We start from the raw sequence: 22,194 nt of genomic DNA, 5'->3' as shown, positions 1-22,194 counted from the left end.
TAAGTGAGGTTTAAATATAATCTATATTTTTAGGTGAAATTTAAATATAATTTATATTTTTATTTGTTTGTTAGTTTGGTTAGTATTTTATTAATATAGATAATGCAATTTTATATAATCTATATTTTTAGGTGAAATTTGAATATAATTTATATTTTTATTTGTTTGTTAGTTTGGTTAGTATTTTATTAATATGGATTATACAATTTTATATTATATTAGTATCTAAGATGTAGTTTAATTAATAGGTGGTGAAGTTTAACTTCTATATGTTTTATAGTCTAATCTCCGGCAAGATTATGTACACTACTAAATACTCTTAAAAGTTGTTCCAAGGACAATTTCTTCAAAAGAAAAAAAATAAAACAAAACAAAAACAACTCATATTATATGATGAAGATCCTCACTTCAATGATAAACTATAGAGTTCAATGGATTATAGTTGTTTTGAAACCATTTTTTCTTACCAACTTTTTGGAATTCATTGATTTGGCATAGCAATTCCATCATGTTTCATTCCATTCAACCCAAAATGCTTCCTAGTGAGCATACAAATTAATTTCGAGAGTGAAAAAAACAAAAATAAAATTTTACCAATTTAGGACACAGTTGCTCATATTAAGAAATGGGATAGATGAAGACAAGTTCATTTTTATTTGATTACCAATAGGAAATCTTTAAAAATCAATTGATAGGGTATAAATTTAGATATATATCAACAATTTAAAAATATATATTTTAATTTATATAATTTGTAAATTTTTATGGGAAGTAGTATAATTTCGTAAATGTAATGTTTATAGTAAGTGAATAGATGGTGACAAGGTGTTTTGTGTAAAAATCACTAGTGCAAAAATCCAGGGATATTAAGTGCTGATGTGACTAAATAAATTGTGATATGGTGTTTTATTAAAACACTTTGTGACATAAAAATTACTAGTTTAAATTTTTTTAAACAAAAATCCAGTCCAAACTAAAAATTAAATACCCCTAAATCATAACTACTCTGAAATTATATACCCCTAATTCAGGGCTACTAAAAAATTCTTATAGTAATTAAAACTCAGATAAACAACAAACAAATAAAACTTTGTAAAATGTTCCTGGTTTACCTCTTCTTCTCTTCTGGAGGATGTGGATGATGCTGATTAACCATTAGATTCCAATAAAACTTTAACCCACTGTGGGTTCAGAGATCCAGAGCATTATTAGGACAAACATTTAATAAATCTAAAAAACAGTGATCGGGTCCCAAAACCATTTGTTTGAAGAACTTTTTGTGTCACATTCTGGAATGATGCTCCAAGCACGGAATAAAAAAACAAAACTTTATAAAATGTTCATTGTTTACCTTTGCTTCTACTATGGAGGATGTGGATGATGCTGATTAACAATTAGATTCCAATAAAACTTTAACCCATTGTGGGTCCAGAGATCCTGAGGCATTATTAGGACGAACATTTAATAAATTTAGAAAACAGTGTCGGATCCCAAAACGCACTGTGGGTTCAGAGATCCTGAGGCATTATTAGGACGAACATTTAATAAATTTAAAAAACAGTGATCGGGTCCCAAAACCATTTGTTTGAAGAACTTTTTGCGTGACATTCTGGAATGATGCTTCAAGCACGGAATAAAAAAATGCCTTGACGTTGCCGTGTCTTTTGGGCGAGACAGGTATTTGACGTGCACGTCAGAAGATCCGGCTCAAAGCACATTAAGACTTGTACATGATTTGTATATACAAAACAATCATACGCATCACAAAGCAGTATACGATTGAGGCAAAAGGTGGGTGGGATCTGATGGGGGTATGCCATAGTTTAATTTTATTCTGAGCACATTCTTGTATGTCTAACCCGGCATTACTGAGACGAGAAATTTGATATAGTACAGCGAAAAGTTGGGTGGTCTCTGTTTATAAAAAAATGCAGCTACTTGTGTTTTGTAGCGCGTTCTTCTTTGAGTAATTAATTCTAAACATACAAATTTGTTTTTCCATTACAAAGTCAAGAAGATCGTTGTTCCTCTTCGAGGTAAGTGCTGCCATGTAACATAATTCCAAATGCTGGTACGTGCACCTATACTGACTTCTACACGGTTTATAAACACTGTAAACGCCATGATTGACCACATTTCATTAATCGTATACTTACCCCTTGAGTGACTTAGTGTCTACAATGCTTTTTATCAAAAGGTGGGCAGTTGAACAGTATTATAGTGTATTTCTGGTTGCAGACGGTGCAGAACGAGCAATCCTGCTCGGAGAAACCAGCTCGGAGAAACCAGCTTTTTGTTCATGCCCAATTGCTCAAATATAAGGAAGAATGTTATACGCCGTGGCTTCTTCTGTGTTAAGAGATTGGCATTATAGGTGATTTTGTTCCCAAAGTTGCAGAATTTAGGAGGTAGCAGGCTGCAGCAGCACAAACATAAACAAAGAACAACAACAAAGCATTGAGAATACAGGCATGATTTCTTTCAATACTTTTTGCTTTGAGTTTCTTTTAATGATTATAAACCAAGTTCCAGCACCATCTTCTCTTATACATTTTGTTATTCACATATTGTTTGGCCTTTAGATTCTCTGTAATTTAGATCAGTATTTTTTTCCATCATGAACCATATCCCAAAGGACCACACACAACTCCTTTTGAGCTGATGTGCGAGATCTCAAGGTATCTATTATGCTAAAATCGCCATGGACTCGCACGCTGTTCTATCCCTTTTGGAGCTCATGTCATATGATTGGGGCAGACCGTGACAGGAAAGGAGCTGTGCTAAATGGATTAACACTGTTACTTTTCTTGGGCATATGACCCTTTCTCAAGGAAAGGGGCTTTACCTATAGCCCTTTGGGTTGTTGGAAGGCCCCGATAAAAAATAAAAAAGACTGTTAATCAATAAGTGTGAAGTATGTGAACTGAAAAAATTATGTGGTCGATAAAACTGTAATTCGTGAGGTGGAGAAAGTGTTAAAATCTGTGTGAAATGATAAAACTGTAAAGTGGGTTTGTTCATAGGCACTAAGCCCGAGGATTGACTTAGTGCTAAGGGTATCTATCTTGTCAAATTCACCTAGTACTTACCTGGCATTGTCCATCAAGGTACACAGCATCTATGGACTGTCAAGATTGCCAGGATTAAAAGCAGTCACAGATACGGTAGTTAACAATGTCGATGGCATGAATATGGTACCACATCGTTGAGGGGTTTTGAACCTGGTTTCCGTTTTGTGCTTTCAATGAAATGCATATCCCACGAAATCCACGGGACAATTCCCTTCATTCCGAGGATGGTATTTAGGGTAAACTGGTCAATTGCAGTTTGGGCAATCTAACCGGTCAGGAACATTGACTGAGGTCAACAATATTAATATTAACATTGAGCGAGGTCAACAATATTAATATTAACAAAGGCAGCCAGCCTAGGGACTTGATCTTGAGACCACCAACTTGTAAATTCAAAGCACTCAACCATTCAAGCTAACCCATGAGCTTATTTTGAACCTAATTTTTATCACTAAAAAAATTTGATCTTGAGACCACCAACTTGTAAATTCAAAGCACTCAACCATTCAAGCTAACCCATGAGCTTATTTTGAACCTAATTTTTATCACTAAAAAAATTTAAGTTAATAGCTTGAATACAGTGTGCTTGGCATCAGATGGCAAGTTCTCTTATTTTTACAATTAGGTTACTTGCTAGAAACATTTCTCTCTTTCTTTCTATTTTTCTCTCAACCTTTTTCTTTATACACTGCATGATTGTCCACTGATGGATGGTGTTCCTTGAGTAGGGATACACTAGCTGATTAGTTATTCTAATATAAGCTGTAAGAAGGATGCCCTCTTGAGTTGCGGACATGACAGCCTTATGACAGAATCACTGCAAGTCTGCAATGCTCCGTTAATATAATGGATGCTTTTTGACGGCCTTATGACAAAATTACTGGAAGTCTGCAATGATCCGTTAATAAATGGATGCTTTATCGGATACCCTTTGAGTACCTATCGTTTGTATCTATTTCATTGGGTTGTTTCTTTGTGATTGTGTGCCCATCTGTGATAAAAATCACATATATGAGAATTGCTTTATTCCACTATAGTGATAAACATTTTTGTAATTGTTGGTTGTTAATGACTCACATCTATGTGATTTGTTATATTTGTTTTGGTTTTCTAATACTACTATACTAGATGTTATGCTGAACACCTTCTATGTAACTATTCGTATATTTGATCGACTCTTATGACTTTAAGCAATTATGTTATAGAATAGATACGTTGTCTAATAACATAATGATTTCTAGACTATGTGATTAGTTTTATTTTTCTTGTTCTGGCACTGTTTTGGTAGCCTGAGGTATTTATCTATATATTTTTCCAAGCAAAACCTAATGAGAACCTGAGGAATGCTTTGTCACATTTTGGATGGCATTCTTGATAAACCCATCAACATAGACTAGTACATCTGATCAAAAAGGCTTTAATCCGGCACCTGCTGTCACAAAATTAGCTAAATGCCTAAAAACATTGGCCATAGCCAACTGAACTAACCTCTTGGACTAAGATATATATATGTGTGGGGCATATAATTCATGTCTCTAACCTCAAAAAAGGGAAGACATCAGATGAGACAAGTTTTTTTGAATACGTTGAAGTATTTCCAAGGTTTAGGACTGTTATTTATGCTCAATTTTTCTAGTAGCCACTTATTCGGTGCCTTTAAAAGGGCCAGAACTTTTGTTCTAAGTCTTCTCGGAGGATTCCATCCACAAAAGCAAATTTTAGGCTGAATGATATAGCTTTAGCTGTTGCATTTGCTGCTTTAGCTGTTGCATTTGCTTTCTCCATTACTGGTCATATGTAATTATTGGACCCAGTAATGGGGTAAAAGATAATTTAGTATCTGCAGTTTATATATATATATATATATATATATATATATATATATATATATATTTTGAATGCTTCACAGAAACATACGTCAAGGGGGCTGCAGTGCAAAGAGAGGCTTCCTTTAGCTTAGGTGCCAGGTTTGAAGGTTATTCCATCAAAATTTCCCGCATTTTGCATATGGTCCTATCCTTTTTTAAATTCATCTGATGGAAGTGGGGCAGATCATAGTGAGAACGACATCCTGAAGGATGGCTTAAGACTCGGTTGATTTAACAATGAACCATTACTTTATTGGCCAGAAGTATTTGTTTTCAAAACAATGGTTCCATTAATGAAAAGATTTTAATCCATTACAACAAGAAATGGGCTGCAATCTGCAATTAAGATAAACTAAATCACACCCTTCACCGGATTCTGCATATTTTGGTGCACACCTATTTAGCTCAAGACATTTATTTTCCAAACTTTTTTGTACTAGAAGATGCTTTCTTTTCCCCAAAATGGTTATTAAACTAAAGAAAAAGACTGATATTTAAGACCTATCATTTTGATTTGATCAGTTCCTTTCAGGTTCTAACATCTTTAACGAACACACAATCTTCTATAAAGTTTTGTTTGTGTTAAACTTGCTCTTTTTTGCACAATAACAGTTAGAATTTATATTCTAAAAAACTGTGGCTAAACCATATAGCGTAGGTTTACAAGAAATATATAGTTCTAGGCAGACATACCCTAGAGTGCACAGATAAGTACAAATTATCCAAAGAATATTGTGGAGGCCTATCCATTTCATTCTACTCTGAATTCTGCATGTGTGCTGCTTAACAAACTGATATAGTAACAATACTATTAGACAAAACATGCTATGATAAAAAACTAAAAATTTAGTTCTGGGATGGGTGACCTCCTCGGAAGTCCTGGGTACCGGGTGCAAGCCCCAGAAGTGATGATTGATGCTATGTGATTCATTTCACTAGTTTCAATCCCACTTCTTCACCCCTGTGAGCATCACCCGATGCAATGAGTGCTAAGTGAACTATTCAAAAAATCATGAGAAATTAGTCAGTTACGACTACCTCTCATGGAAATGGTCATACGTGAATGACTTACTTAACGCAGTTGAATCCCAAAATGATATCTAATATAATGCACTGCGTAAACCCCCATACTTAAATTCAAAAAGAGTCAAGGGATCTCTACTTGAATGGTTCATGAGGTACAATACTTGCTAAGGTTTTGCAAATGGGGTAGCAAGCTAAGTGGGCTTGATTGTGGGGAAAACTCCACAGTTAAGCGCGCTTGAGGTAGAGGAGATCTGGGATGGGTGACCTCCTGGGAAGTCCTGGTTACCGGGTGCAAGCCCCGGAAGTGATGATTGATGCTATGTGATTCATTTCACTAGTTTCAATCCCACTCTCATGGAAATGGTCATACGTGAATGACTTGCTTTAACGCAGTTGAATCCCAAAATGATATCTAATATAATGCACTGCGTAAACCCCCATACTTAAATTCAAAAAGAGTCAAGGGATCTCTACTTGAATGGTTCATGAGGCACAATACTTGCTAAGGTTTTGCAAATGGTGTAGCAAGCTAAGTGGGCTTGATTGTGGGGAAAACTCCACAGTTAAGCGCGCTTGAGCCAGAGGAGTTCTGGGATGGGTGACCTCCTGGGAAGTCCTGGTTATCGGGTGCAAGCCCGGAAGTGATGATTGATGCTATGTGATTCATTTCACTAGTTTCAATCCCACTTCTTCACCTCTCATGGAAATGGTCATACGTGAATGACTTAACGCAGTTGAATTCCAAAATGATATCTAATATAATGCACTACCTTGATGATTGATGCTATGTGATTCATTTCACTAGTTTCAATCCCACTTCTTCACCTCTCATGGAAATGGTCATACGTGAATGACTTAACGCAGTTGAATCCCAAAATGATATCTAATATAATGCACTACCTCTCATGGAAATGGTCATACGTGAATGACTTACTTAACCTCTCATGGAAATGGTGAATGACTTGATGCTATGTGATTCATTTCACTAGTTTCAATCCCACTTCTTCACCTCTCATGGAAATGGTCATACGTGAATGAATTAACGCAGTTGAATCCCAAAATGATATCTAATATAATGCACTACCTCTCATGGAAATGGTCATACGTGAATGACTTACTTAACCTCTCATGGAAATGGTGAATGACTTGATGCTATGTGATTCATTTCACTAGTTTCAATCCCACTTCTTCACCTCTCATGGAAATGGTCATACGTGAATGACTTAACGCAGTTGAATCCCAAAATGATATCTAATATAATGCACTACCTCTCATGGAAATGGTCATACGTGAATGACTTACTTAACCTCTCATGGAAATGGTGAATGACTTACTTAACGCAGTTGAATCCCAAAATGATATCTAATATAATGCACTACCTCTCATGGAAATGGTCATACCTGAATGACTTACTTAACCTCTCATGGAAATGGTCATACGTGAATGACTTACTTAACGCAGTTGAATCCCAAAATGATATCTAATATAATGCACTGCGTAAACCCCCATACTTAGAATCAATATAATTAAGGTAATTGGTATAATGGCAACCTCTCATGGAAATGGTGAATGACTTACTTAACGCAGTTGAATCCCAAAATGATATCTAATATAATGCACTACCTCTCATGGAAATGGTCATACGTGAATGACTTACTTAACCTCTCATGGAAATGGTCATACGTGAATGACAAATGGTCATACGTGAATGACTTACTGAATCCCAAAATGATATCTAATATAATGCACCGCGTAAACCCCATACTTAGAATCAATATAATTAAGATAATTGGTATAAAGGCAATTTTCAATGGAGTATCATGTTACAATAAGACCCATACTTAGAATCAATATAATTAAAATAATTGGTATAAAGGCAATTTTCAATGGAGTATCATGTTACAATAAGACTTTATTAAAACTAGGAGGTTATTATCTAACTTTCCTAACCACTTAAAATAAGTTGACATATTTATGTGTTTATATTATTAATATTTTTTATTTTATAGTATAATAAAATCATGATGATGTTTTTATAAATATTTTTTAAATAAAAATAATTAAAAATTTCAAATAATTTGTTTTTTCAATAAATTATATTCAATTTTAATTAATATTAATCATTATTATAATTACAAATGTTTATAATGATGAGATATATTGTTAAAACACTCTTAGATATTAAATTATTAGTTCATTTCAAAACCCTATTATTAAATATTACCATTAAACATAACCTCAATATAACCTCAACCATACATAACTTAAAAAAACAATTATATATATCCTTTATAAATTAATATACTGGTAATTTTTTTAAGTTTCCCTAATTACACTGCTGCACCAAAAAGAAAACATACATCATTTTTTTTCTTTCTTGAAATCTTCTGTAGAGATACTTTACAGTTAAAGAAAGCAGTCATCAATTTTTTTCTTTCTTGGAATCTTCTGTAGAGATACTTTACAGGCAAAGAAAACATTGATCAATTTTTTTCTTTCTTGGAATCTTCGGTAGAGATACTTTACAGCTGGCGGTCTATAATTTAGATTTTTTCCGTTTTAAAGTGAAAGTAGAGAAGTATTTGTTCCGTGGAATATATATGTGATTTATATCCAACTCGCATGTAACCTTTATATATTAACCTAATAACGTTTTTGGTTTTTCCTGATCATACTGCTACACTTCAAGGAAAGCATTCATCATCTTTTTTCAAAGAAAGCATTCATCGTATTTTTTTAAAATGAAAGTTGAGAATTATTTATTCCGTCGAATATAACCTTTATATATTAGCATACTGATGCTTTTTGTTTTTTCTGATCATATTACTGCATAAAGAAAGCATTTATCATATTTTTCTTTCTTGGAAGCTTTTGTAGAGATACCTTTAACGACTCGCAGTCAATAACAGAGATTAGATTTTTTCACCTTTTTAAGTGAAAGTCGAGACGTTTTTATTCCGTGGAATATATACATCCAACACACCCGAATGCTGCCCTAAGTGCATCACTTTCAAACATATCATGTGATAAAGCATCTTTTGATGGACGTACATAAAATAGAATAGTATCAATTTATTTTTGTTAATATTAAAATTTATATTTAAAAATTCTAAAATAAAATAAGATTTTATTTTATTTTAATTTTTTTTTTAATTTGATAATAAATATTTTTTAAGTAATTTTTTAATTTAAAATAAAATTTAACTGAATTTATGTTTATTTGTATTTATAAAATAAAATAAAAATTTAACTTTCTTAAAATTGAGATACCAGTTTATTATTTAGAAAATAAATAATATCAAATAGATATAAATTTATTCTTCTTATTATAAAAAATATTATCATAATAATAAATGATATTTTGTTATTAACTTAAAATAACGTTCATTGAAACCGGTGAAATCTAATCTGACTTTAACATTAGTTTTTAAGCAAAAATAAAATTATAATATATCAAGTTATCTTGCTGATCAAAAATAAAATTACTACCTATTACATAAATACCAAATGAATGAGGCACGTGAAGTGTTTATAAATTTTTGGTGATTTTGGAGTGGTTATTGATTGGTTCTTGACATTACACAACTTGGCCCTAAATCCTTGGCAACAAAGAATAAAGAACAACTTAATCCTAAATATTTAGCAACAAAGATTTTTTTTTGAGAAATGGAAAGTATCACATATCCACATAGAACACAATGTTGATGAGGACAAAAGATCAAAGAACTGTACCTGTAAAACATTTAGTGATTGTAAAAAAATTGTTGATGTCTTTAAAGTGAATGCGAACAATATTTTCTGAAAATAAAAATATTGAAATAATTGAGACTTTCCTTGTTTTTATATTTAATTATTTTAAATTCTAAATTATTAAAATATCATAACTCTCGACAAACTTAGGTAGAAAATTGTAATTAAACAATACTGTGTATAACTTTAATTTCAATAAAATAACAAGTATTTGAAAAAACCATAAAAATTAAAATCAAAATCAAAATCCAACTACACATAAAAACCATAAAATAATTTTTTGAAATATTAAAATACATACCATTTGAAACTAACATTTTATTATTTTAATTATAAGAACTTTAAATAATTAAAATTCGATGCAATCCATTAAAACGACCCATAACCCTTTTTTACTGCCTTCTGACACCACACATGCCTTTAAACCCTAAACGTAAGACTCTGCTTTCTCTCTCATGAAAAAAATACCCCCACCCCTGCAGTCAATTGATTTGACTTGACGCGAACGAAACAACTGGTAGCAGGCGAGTTTCGATACCCCGTCCCGCCTGTCCCGATCAATCCATAGTTCCCTGGGTCCCGATCTTGAATACAGGCGAGAGAAGCTACAACCCAGAGAGGGTTCGAACCCATATGTGTCAGTTTTGGGTGGAGGCAATGTGGCTTGGGGTTTAAAACAAGGCAGCGAAGATAGAAAGAGCGAAGATTGAATAATCTCCAAACACCCTTTTAAAATCGAAATAAATAACTTTATCAAAAATAAATAAAATTATAAAAATTAATATATATATATATTTTCTTTCTTATATTTTTATGTTTTTATTTCAGTTAGTTTGGGCGTGTCAATATCAATCAATAATATATTTATTAAGATGGAATATGTCAATTTTATAAGTGAGGTTTAAATATAATCTATATTTTTAGGTGAAATTTGAATATAATTTATATTTTTATTTGTGTGTTAGTTTGGTTAGTATTTTATTAATATGGATAATACAATTTTATATAATCTATATTTTTAGGTGAAATTTGAATATAATTTTTATTTTTATTTGTTTGTTAATTTGGTTAGTATTTTATTAATATGGATTATACAATTTTATATTATATTAGTATCTAAGATGTAATCTAATTAATAAATGGTGAAGTTTAGCTTCCATATGTTTTATAGTCTAATCTCCCTCAAGATTATGTACACTACTAAATACTCTTGAGAGTTGTTCCAGGGACAATTTCTTTAAAAGAAAAAAAATAAAACAAAAACAAAACAAAACAAAAACAACTCATACTATATGATGAAGATCCTCACTTCAATGATAAAATATAGAGTTCAATTGATTAGAATTGTTTTGAAACCATTTTTTCTTACCAACTTCTTGGAATTCATTGATTTGGCATAGCAATTCCATCATGTTTCATTCCATTCAATCCGAAATGCTTCCTAGTGAGCATACAAATTAATTTCGAGATTGAAAAAAACAAAAATAAAATTTTACCAGTTTAGGAAACAGTTGCTAATATTAAGAAATGGGATAGATGAAGACAAGTTCATTTTTATTTGATTACCAATATGAAACCTTTAAAAATCAATTGATATGGTATAAATTTAGATATATATCAATAATTTAAAAATATATTTTAATTTATATAATTTGTAAATTTCTATGGGAAGTAGTATAATTTTGTAAATGTTTATAGTAAGTGAATAAATAGTGACAAGGTGTTTTGTTAAGTAAAAATCACTAATGCAAAAATCCAGCAATATTAAATAAATTGTGACATAGTGTTTTATTAAAACACTTTGTTACATAAAAATCACCCGTTTAAAACTTTTTAAACAAAAATTGTGATCGGGTCCCAAAAACATTTGTTTGAAGAACTTTTTGCGTGACATTCTGGAATGATGCTCCAAACACGGAATAAAAAAACAAAACTTTATAAAATGTTCATTGTCTACCTTTGCTTCTCCTATGGAGGATGTGGATGATGCTGATTAACAATTAGATTCCAATAAAACTTTACCCCACTGTGGGTCCAGAGATCCTGAGGCATTATTAGGACGAACATTTAATAAATTTAAAAACAGTGATCGGGTCCCAAAGCCATTTGTTTGAAGAACTTTTTGCGTGACATCTGGAATGATGCTCCAAGCACGGAATAAAAAAATGCCTTGACGTTGCCGTGTCTTTTGGCGAGACAGGTATTGGACGTGCACGTCAGAAGATCCGGCTCAAAGCACATTAAGACTTGTACATGATTTGTATATACAAAACAATCATACGCATCACAAAGCAGTATACGATTGAGGCAAAAGGTGGGTGGGATCTGATGGGGGTACGCCATAGTTTAATTTTATTCTGAGCACATTCTTGTATGTCTAACCCGGCATTACTGAGACGAGAAATTTGATATAGTACAGCGAAAAGTTGGGTGGTCTCTGTTTATAAAAAAAATGCAGCTACTTGTGTTTTGTAGCGCGTTCTTCTTTGAGTAATTGATTCTAAACATTCAAATTTGTTTTTCCATTACAAAGTCAAGAAGATCGTTGTTCCTCTTCAAGGTAAGTGCGGCCATGTAACATAATTCCAAATGCTGGTACATGCACCTATACTGACTTCTACACGGTTTATAGACACTGTAAACGCCATGATTGACTACATTTCATTAATCGTATACTTACCCCTTGAGTGACTTAGTGTCTACAATGCTTTTTATCAAAAGGTGGGCAGTTGAACAGTATTATAGTGTATTTCTGGTTGCAGACGGTGCAGAACGAGCAATCCAGCTCGGAGAAACCAGCTTTTTGTTCATGCCCAATTGCTCAAATATAAGGAAGAATTTTATACGCCGTGGCTCCTTCTGTGTTAAGAGATTGGCATTATAGGTGATTTTGTTCCCAAAGTTGCAGAATTTAGGAGGTAGCAGGCTGCAGCAGCACAAACATAAACAAAGAACAACAACAAAGCATTGAGAATACAGGCATGATTTCTTTCAATACTTTTTGCTTTGCGTTTCTTTTAATGATTATAAACCAAGTTCCAGCACCATCTTCTCTTATACATTTTGTTATCCACATATTGTTTGGCCTTTAAATTCTCTGTAATTTAGATCAGTATTTTTTTCCATCATGAACCATATCCCAAAGGACCACACACAACTCCTTTTGAGCTGATGTGCGAGATCTCAAGGTATCTATTATGCTAAAATCGCCATGGACTCGCACGCTGTTCTATCCCTTTTGGAGCTCATGTCATATGATTGGGGCAGACCGTGACAGGAAAGGAGCTGTGCTAAATGGATTAACACTGTTACTTTTCTTGGGCATATGACCCTTTCTCAAGGAAAGGGGCTTTACCTATAGCCCTTTGGGTTGTTGGAAGGCCCCGATAAAAAGTAAAAAAGACTGTTAATCAATAAGTGTGAAGTATGTGAACTGAAAAAATTATGTGGTCGATAAAACTGTAATTCGTGAGGTGGAGAAAATGTTAAAATCTGTGTGAAATGATAAAACTGTAAAGTGGGTTTGTTCATAGGCACTAAGCCCGAGGCTTGACTTAGTGCTAAGGGTATCTATCTTGTCAAATTCACCTAGGACTTACCTGGCATTGTCCATCAAGGTACACAGCATCTATGGACTGTCAAGATTGCCAGGATTAAAAGCAGTCACAGATACGGTAGTTAACAATGTCGATGGCATGAATGTGGTACCACATCGTTGAGGGGTTTTGAACCTGGTTTCCTTTTTGTGCTTTCAATGAAATGCATATCCCACGAAATCCACGGGACAATTCCCTTCATTCCGAGGATGGTATTTAGGGTAAACTGGTCAATTGCAGTTTGGGCAATCTAACCGGTCAGGAACATTGAGTGAGGTCAACAATATTAATATTAACAAAGGCAGCCAGCCTAGTGAGGTCAACAATATTAATATTAACAAAGGCAGCCAGCCTAGGGACTTGATCCTGAGACCACCAACTTGTAAATTCAAAACACTCAACCATTCAAGCTAACCCATGAGCTTATTTTGAACGTAATTTTTATCACTAAAAAAAATTTAAGGTAATAGCTTGAATACAGTGTGCTTGGCATCAGATGGCAAGTTCTCTTATTTTTACAATTAGGTTACTTGCTAGAAACATTTCTCTCTTTCTTTCTATTTTTCTCTCAACCTTTTTCTTTATACACTGCATGATTGTCCACTGATGGATGGTGTTCCTTGAGTAGGGATACACTAGCTGATTAGTTATTCTAATATAAGCTGTAAGAAGGATGCCCTCTTGAGTTGCGGACATGACAGCCTTATGACAGAATTACTGCAAATCTGCAATGCTCCGTTAATATAATGGATGCTTTTTGACAGCCTTATGACAAAATTACTGCAAGTCTGCAATGATCCGTTAATAAATGGATGCTTTATCGGATACCCTTTGAGTACCTATCGGTTGTATCTATTTCATTGGGTTGTTTCTTTGTGATTGTGTGCCCATCTGTGATAAAAATCACATATATGAGAATTGCTTTATTCCACTATAGTGATAAACATTTTTGTAATTGTGGGTTGTTAATGACTCACATCTATGTGATTTGTTATATTTGTTTTGGTTTTCTAATACTACTATACTAGATGTTATGCTGAACACCTTCTATGTAACTATTCGTATATTTGATCGACTCTTATGACTCTAAGCAATTATGTTATAGAATAGATACGTTGTCTAATAACATAATGATTTCTAGACTATGTGATTAGTTTTATTTTTCTTGTTCTGGCACTGTTTTGGTAGCCTGAGGTATTTATCTATATATTTTTCCAAGCAAAACCTAATGAGAATCTGAGGAATGCTTTGTCACATTTTGGATGGCATTCTTGATAAACCCATCAACATAGACTAGTACACTTGATCAAAAAGGCTTTAATCCGGCACCTGCTGTCACAAAATTAGCTAAATGCCTAAAAACATTGGCCATAGCCAACTGAACTAACCTCTTGGACTAAGATATATATATATGTGTGGGGCATTTAATTCATGTCTCTAACCTCAAAAAAGGGAAGACGTCAGATGAGACAAGTTTTTTTTGAATACGTTGAAGTATTTCCAAGGTTTAGGACTGTTCTTTATGCTCAATTTTTCTAGTAGCCACTTATTCGGTGCCTTTAAAAGGGCCAGAACTTTTGTTCTAAGTCTTCTCGGAGGATTCCATCCACAAAAGCAAATTTTAGGCTGAATGATATAGCTTTAGCTGTTGCATTTGCTTTCTCCATTACTGGTCATATGTAATTATTGGACCCAGTAATGGGGTAAAATATAATCTAGTATCTGCAGTTTATATATATATATATATTGGAATGCTTCACAGAAACATACCTCAAGGGGCTGCAGTGCAAAGAGAGGCTTCCTTTAGCTTAGGTGCCAGGTTTGAAGGTTATTCCATCAAAATTTCCTGCATTTTGCATATGGTCCTATCCTTTTTTAAATTCATCTGATGGAAGTGGGGCAGATCATAGTGAGAATGGGATCCTGAAGGATGGCTTAACACTCGGTTGATTTAACAATGAACCATTACTTTATTGGCCAGAAGTATTTGTTTTCAAAACAATGGCTCCATTAATGAAAAGATTTTAATCCATTACAACAAGAAATGGGCTGCAATCTGCAATTAAGATAAACTAAATCGCACCCTTCACCTGATTCTGCATATTTTAGTGCACACCTATTTAGCTCAAGATATTTATTTTCCAAACTTTTTTGTACTAGAAGATGCTTTCTTTTCCCCAAAATGGTTATTAAACTAAAGAAAAAGACTGATATTTAAGACCTATCATTTTGATTTGATCAGTTCCTTTCAGGTTCTAACATCTTCTATAAAGTTTCTTTGTGTTAAACTTGCTCTTTTTTGCACAATAACAGTTAGAATTTATATTCTAAAAAACTGTGGCTAAACCATATAGCGTAGGTTTACAAGAAATATATAGTTCTAGGCAGACATACCCTAGAGTGCACAGATAAGTACAAATTATCCAAAAATATTGTGGAGGCTTATCCATTTCATTCTACTCTGAATTCTTCATGTGTGCTGGTTAACAAACTGCCATAGTAACAATACTATTAGACAAAACATGCTATGATAAAAAACTAAAAATTTAATGCTCATGTCAGGCTTCAATATTCAAATCCACCTTTGGTCTCCAGGTCTTTGTTGTCCATGGGCATTGGAATGGAACCAGTATTATCAGCTCTGTCGAGGTTTGTAGTGATATCTAACACCATCTCATATATGTTAGCATTTAGGTCAGCAACACATTCCCTTTAGTGTTCCAGGGAATCCAGAAGAGGTATAGTCAATAGAGTTATCACTTGGGCCGAGAGAGGGGAAGAGCAGAACCTCCAAAGGGAGATTCGAGTGGGTCACTATGTGCCCAAACAGAACTTGTAGAGACTCCAAAGCTGAGGCCATTTCCATTTGCTTCCTTTTGAAGATGGTCATAGAAGCACAGGATTTAGCTTCCCAATCTCTCACACTGGGAAGGTGGTTCCCTGCTTCCAGTGCAAACTGATCCCTAACTCTGTTGGTCTCCAAGTTCTTGTTGAAACCCTTCTTCTGCCTTGCCAATTGTAGTTGCCAAGTAGGTCACATTGCCATGGGCCGCTGCTACATCCCTTTCACATTGGCAAAGCCCCTTCCGTAATCTCCAGAGCTCACAAAAGACACAACAATTGTTACAGCGGTGATAATGGTCCATGGCATTTCCCTATCCGAGATAGATAGATTCGTTAGTGCCAGAGACCCAAGGGAAATTAGAATCAATTAGAGCATCTGACTGAAAGAAAAAGAAAAAATTCTGTAAAGACTAGACCCTAATTCTTTTACCTCTCTCATCGAGGTTGTCTTCAATGTTAGAGATGACCACATTAACCCAAGAACAAATAAGTTAATCCCACACATGGGAGTCATTGCTACCATAGCACACATTTTCAGAGAAAATTTTGATTGTGCACGCCTAAGGATAGGTAGGAGGCGAGGTCATTTAAAGCCCTTCCTCCAAATCACCATCTCGATTTGATGTATGTATTGAGGAGAATCACCTGTTGTAGAACCCTGACACTTCATGGAAGGCAGCATGTGGAGTTGAGATCTCTCCAGCCATTTTTCACCCACAAACTTTCTTCTTGCAATTGGACTCCTAAATTCGCTTGGCAGTCTACTTCAGCGTTTAGCACTTGCAATCCCTGGAAGTAGGTGATTTGATTCGAAACCATGTCCCATAGAAGGAGAACTTTCTTCTTGCAATTGCACTCCTAAATTTGTCTGGCAGTCTACTTCAGCGTTTAGCACTCACAATCCCTGGAAGTAGGTAATTTGATTCCAAACCAAGTCCTGTAGAAGCAGCTTTTCATAAATTTTGGCTAGCTTTAGATTAGAAGTGGGTTTTCAAGAGAGGAGTGATCAAATGATCACCATTGAGTCTCCAATTACTATCACTTTTTAACCGCCTTTGTCTCTAAGTACAGTAAGACATTAAAGGACTGCAAGTGCTTCTACTTCATTATTAGTTGATATTCCCAGCTTCCATGCAAATTCCATGACATTCTGTCCATCGGGACGATACATGACCCTACCCCTTCTGCACTTGCGGCCCCTTATTTGTCTTAAACTTGTGAATATGAATGTGTACCTCCATAATTAAGTTTGAGATCCTCAAATGAGGGATGACACAGAGGTTCTCATATTTTTGGATGGGAAGCATAGAATCACTGACTTTTCTAAGTGGACAATGCCCTGTAGGTTGGTAACGTGGCAAGTTCACTTACATGGATATACGGTTGGCAGTTAGAATCCTGGTCCTAACATTGTTCTCAGGGACAATAAATGCTCTTTGTTCCAATGGAAACTGTCAGGTCGGTAACTTTTGTTTCCTGATATTACTTGTCCTCTTTATTCTGTTATAGAAATATGAGTCTCTAGGTTTGTTTTAATAAACTGAAACGGGTATATTATTGCAGAACTTTGTAAATCAACAAGCTACGAATTTTCAATTTCCCCTGTTTGAGTTGCCAGGTTCATGATCTCTGCATGGAGAATACAGATTGTGCAGCTGGGTTACATTGTGAAACCTGTATTGCGGTAGGGCATTTACTTCCAAGGTGCACTCGTATACAGCCTGTAAATCCGACATCCAAGGTACTTAGTAATACTCAGTCTGTTTTTACAATAAGCTATATGTGTTGAAGAAAATCAGATGAGTTGGACAATGAAAACATAAATGGCCATGCAACTTGATGTTAATTTACAGCTTTAAAAATCATAAACAACATAGATGTCTCATTCAACTGATAGTACCTGGACAGAAAAAAAAGTGCTTCAAATTGTAATACCTGATTCATGGGGTCTTTTAATTAGAACCTGCGAGTATAAAACACTTGCATCTTGCTTAAATTGCATAATAAGCAACCATTCTTAAGAACATAATAGTATTTTAGGGATTTTGAAATTGGTGGATCTTTGTAACTGAAACAATTGAAGCCTTCAGGCAGCATAAACTATAATTAAACTCTATGCTACAGTCTACTAGGCTTCAGGGGATGATAAGAAATTGAAAAAATTTGAATTTAGAGATTTTTGACAGGTTTTTCTTTTGTTTCAGGTTGGGAGTCTACCTTTCAACAACTACTCATGGCTAACTACTCACAATTCATTTGCTATTCTCGGAGAACGATCCTACACAGGGACTCAACGGTTGTCACCCTCAAATCAACAAGATAGTATTACAAGTCAGCTCAATGTATGGTCTTTGTTTGCCAATCTTTAGCTGTCTTGAGCATTTAAATCTACAGTTGTAGATAGATACAATCAAAGGATGCTTGAAATTGTAGTTGAAGGCCCTGTTTTGTCTATTCTGTTTTTAGTAGGTTAATTTGGTCACAAGGCGTCATTGTGCTTGGCTTTTGTGCAGAATGGTGTAAGAGGCCTTATGCTAGACATGTATGACTTTGAGAATGATGTTTGGCTCTGTCATTCATTTGGAGGAAATTGCTATAACTTCACAGCCTATGTGAGTAAATAGATACTATTTCTCATTTTCTAGCTGCCATACGTTATCACTAGAAGGCAAACTTGTGACCTCATGTCAATCCTTCAGGAACCAGCAATCAATGCACTGACAGAGATTGAGACGTTCCTGTCTGCACATCCCTCTGAAATTGTTACCATATTCATTGAAGACTATGTTAGAGCACTCAATGGCCTAACCAAAGTATTTACTGCGGCTGGCCTGAAGAAGTACTGGTTTCCAGTGTCGAGAATGCCCAAAAATGTTGAGAACTGGCCTACTATAGCAGACATGGTAGCCCAAAATCAACGTCTCATAGTATTTACTTCAAAGCCTTTGAAAGAAGCATCAGAAGGTATTGCTTACCAGTGGAAATATGTTGTTGAAAATCAATGTGAGTACTGTAGTCTTTCTGCGTTGGTTTCTACATCCATTATCTGCTCTATGATATGCATTATGGAAAACTGTGTAGAACGTATACTGAGGCAGATCATACTCAAAAATTAAACAAGATATATTGTTGCTAATCTTTGCAGATGGCAATGCTGGTATGAAAGCTGGAACGTGTACAAATCGTGCAGAGTCACCAGCCTTGAATACAACAAGCAGATCACTATTTCTGGAAAACTACTTTCCCGATAACCCAAATTTACCTGAAGCTTGCAAGGACAATTCTGCTCAATTATCCAGCATGTTAAGTGTGTGTTATGAGGCTTCTGGTAAAAGATGGGCTAACTTTCTCGCTGTAGACTTCTATAAGGTCTGTACCTAGTTCATTAGGGTCTAGCCAACATGAAAAGAATTGAACTTCTGCTTATCCTTCAGGCTTCAATATTCTTGGGTTAGGTCTCAGAGATCACCAGTAACTAACATTTTCAGAGCAATGTTATTTCCTGCAGAGAAGTGATGGCGGGGGTGCATCAGAAGCTGTAGACAAACTCAATGGCGAACTTATTTGTGGGTGTGGCAATATAAGCTACTGCCAGGTCCACTAAACCACGAGTTTTCCTTTTTGCAGATGATAGAAGTTAAATTGTAAACAAATGATTAATATCCGATCATTACGATTATTCTCACTCTTTCTGTTTTTGCAGTTAAACAACACATTTGCAGTCTGCAATTTGCCACAAGTTTTACCATCTGCTGCAATATCACCGAAAACAACAAATCAAATTTCTGCTACTAGTCCTGTTATAATCAATTTATCGGTCAGATCTTTGGTCCTTGGAGTTCTACTTACCATCCTCATTTTCCTGTGCCTGTGATTCCTTGTAGGATTAGGCCTTGTAACATTTAGTCATGACGGCAGTGGTCGAGTCTTAAATCAAAATATAACCAATCCTCTGATAGACATTTAGACATTCATCTCTGGGTGGGAAATACATTAGTCTTACTCTGAGAATTTATTTAAAAAAAATTAGTTGGTGGGTCAGTGAGCCTGGTTTCTGTACGAACTCTTCCGAGAATCTTATGCACGGGAACGTAACTGACAGAAATTGTGGATGTTAACTCCGCTAAGATAGTTAGCAGTTAACCACGATCCTGCTGATACTGTAGACTGCTTATGTTTAGGGTTTGATAAGATCTGGCCATTGACCCACTCTGTCTCGGTTTGTTAGTAGAGGTCTGTTCAGCCGTTATGATATATTTCAATGTTGACCGAGGCCATATTGTCTGATTTGGCGCATTGTCAACTCAGCGTAAGACCAACTTAAGGGACATTAACGTGTAGCGACGGAGCTCATTGTTCTTCATTTGATGTTGAATATTATTCATGGCCTTGTGCTTGGCCTTAATTTATTTAATTTATTTATTTTGAAGGACAGATCAATGTTTCCATCCTTCTTGCTTTCTTTTTCAAATTTAGGCTTACCTTTTGGTCATCTCCAATATCTCAAACTGAGGTTCATTAGTTGCAGAATTTTGTTGACAATTATGCTTGTGGTTTTAACAATAGAGTATGGATGACACATTTGCTAAGTCCAACGTATTGATTCATAACAAGAATATCGCACTAAGATACCAAATTTTTTTCTATTTTTACTCTCTGGTAAACAAAGATTCAAATGATGTTCCGAAATAAATTATACTACATAATTAGCAGATCTCAATAATAAAATAACAGATTAGAATGACTATTAAAGCTGATTTCAAAATACGTGAAAGTAAAAAGCATGAACACTGAAGATTCATATGAATAATAATGCAAGTGATTATTAGGAAGTGATTATTAGGATTTAGAACATTATTAGAGAAATAAATATAATAATTAAGTAACAATATACCAATCATATACACCATGATTTATCTTGGAAAATTTTAATTAGGGAAATTAGTCAACAATACATTTATTATTGTTTTTGGCTAAAACACAGCGAAGTTTTCCAATATCTTAACATCTTAGCCTTGGCCAAGTGAGTCTTCACCACTCTACTCTAACTCAATACAATAGAGAATCTCCAAGCCTTGGCCAAGTGAGCCTTCACCACTCTACTCTAACTCAATACAATAGAGAATCTCCAAGCCTTTTAATGGCTTCAACTACATGCAATACTATGAAAACTTAATACCATAAGTCACCACTCTACTCTAACTCAATACAATAGAGAATCTCCAAGCCTTTTAATGGCTTCAACTACATGCAATACTATGAAAACCTAATACCATAAGTCACCAATCTCAGGTGACCAAAATCATAATGGCCTAGAACTATTGACACAACCTCAACTCCATCACCAAGTCAAGGTTATCTAATAGTGGTGACATTTGGTCAAAAAATTGGACTAGATCATTTTGGCAGCCTTAGCTACACAATTTTGTTAATGGTAATTTCAAGAGGTTGGTTTCAATGGAATGATTACAATGGGGGTTTGGTGGAGCATTAGAGAAATGGAACATAAAAATAAGTAGGAGCCATTACATAGCCGTTTCCATGGAAATTGATTTTTGTTAAAATTAAAAATGTGGCAATGGCTACCAACAACACAATTAACAAAAACCTCAAAGAGTTGTTAATGGTAATTTCAAGAGGTTGGTTTCGATGGAATGATTACAATGGGGGTTTGGTGGAGCATTAGAGAAATGGAACATAAAAATAAGTAAGACTCATTACGTAACCTTTTCCATGGAAATTGATTTTTGTTAAAATAAAAAATGTGGCAATGGCTACCAACGACACAATTAACAAAAACCTCACAGAGTTGTTTTTTAGTTCCAGGGGAATTGGTAGTCTAGGATTATATAGGTGAGGTCCAAGCTAAAATCGCACTAGCTACCACTATATACCATAGGCAAGTGCTAGTAGCTCACAAACCAATGTCAAGTTGGAAATTATGACTTAGCAAGGGTTGAGACATTTGGAGACATCGGTTGGGTGGGGGGAGTGTTGGCATCCCACTAATTGGAGGTGTCATCTACCCTCCTAGCCTTA

At 34.6% G+C, this 22,194-nt stretch overlaps 1 protein-coding gene across 7 annotated transcripts in view; it reads left to right on the top strand.

Annotated features, from left to right (window-relative positions):
• The window catches only part of LOC149211549 (PI-PLC X domain-containing protein At5g67130-like), a 28,761-nt gene extending 8,172 nt beyond the window's left edge, over window positions 1-20,589 (top strand). Inside the window, exons 1-11 of one of the 7 annotated variants that reach the window (XM_089391530.1) lie at window positions 1,787-2,036; window positions 2,239-2,469; window positions 12,478-12,694; window positions 17,501-17,613; window positions 17,774-17,896; window positions 18,360-18,497; window positions 18,669-18,767; window positions 18,855-19,158; window positions 19,301-19,524; window positions 19,664-19,750; window positions 19,859-20,589. In XM_089391530.1, coding sequence (XP_089247656.1) covers window positions 17,527-17,613; window positions 17,774-17,896; window positions 18,360-18,497; window positions 18,669-18,767; window positions 18,855-19,158; window positions 19,301-19,524; window positions 19,664-19,750; window positions 19,859-20,029 — 1,233 coding nt within the window. In that variant the 5' untranslated portion in view covers window positions 1,787-2,036; window positions 2,239-2,469; window positions 12,478-12,694; window positions 17,501-17,526 and the 3' untranslated portion in view covers window positions 20,030-20,589. Of the gene's footprint in view, window positions 1-1,786; window positions 2,037-2,238; window positions 2,470-11,902; window positions 12,030-12,056; window positions 12,276-12,477; window positions 12,695-17,500; window positions 17,614-17,773; window positions 17,897-18,359; window positions 18,498-18,668; window positions 18,768-18,854; window positions 19,159-19,300; window positions 19,525-19,663; window positions 19,751-19,858 lie in introns of those variants that run through there. The other 6 variants (XM_089391529.1, XM_089391532.1, XM_089391528.1 and 3 more) reach the window with 6 other exon arrangements.
• The last annotated feature ends 1,605 nt before the right edge of the window (window positions 20,590-22,194 follow it).

This window comes from Pinus tabuliformis, chromosome 1_1, assembly GCF_031772625.1.
Source record: "Pinus tabuliformis cultivar Carrire ecotype Pingquan chromosome 1_1, CPIR1, whole genome shotgun sequence".
Lineage (NCBI taxonomy): Eukaryota > Viridiplantae > Streptophyta > Pinopsida > Pinales > Pinaceae > Pinus > Pinus tabuliformis.
The sequence above is the reverse complement of the archived record's forward strand: the minus strand, read 5'-3'. Positions and strand labels throughout refer to the sequence as shown.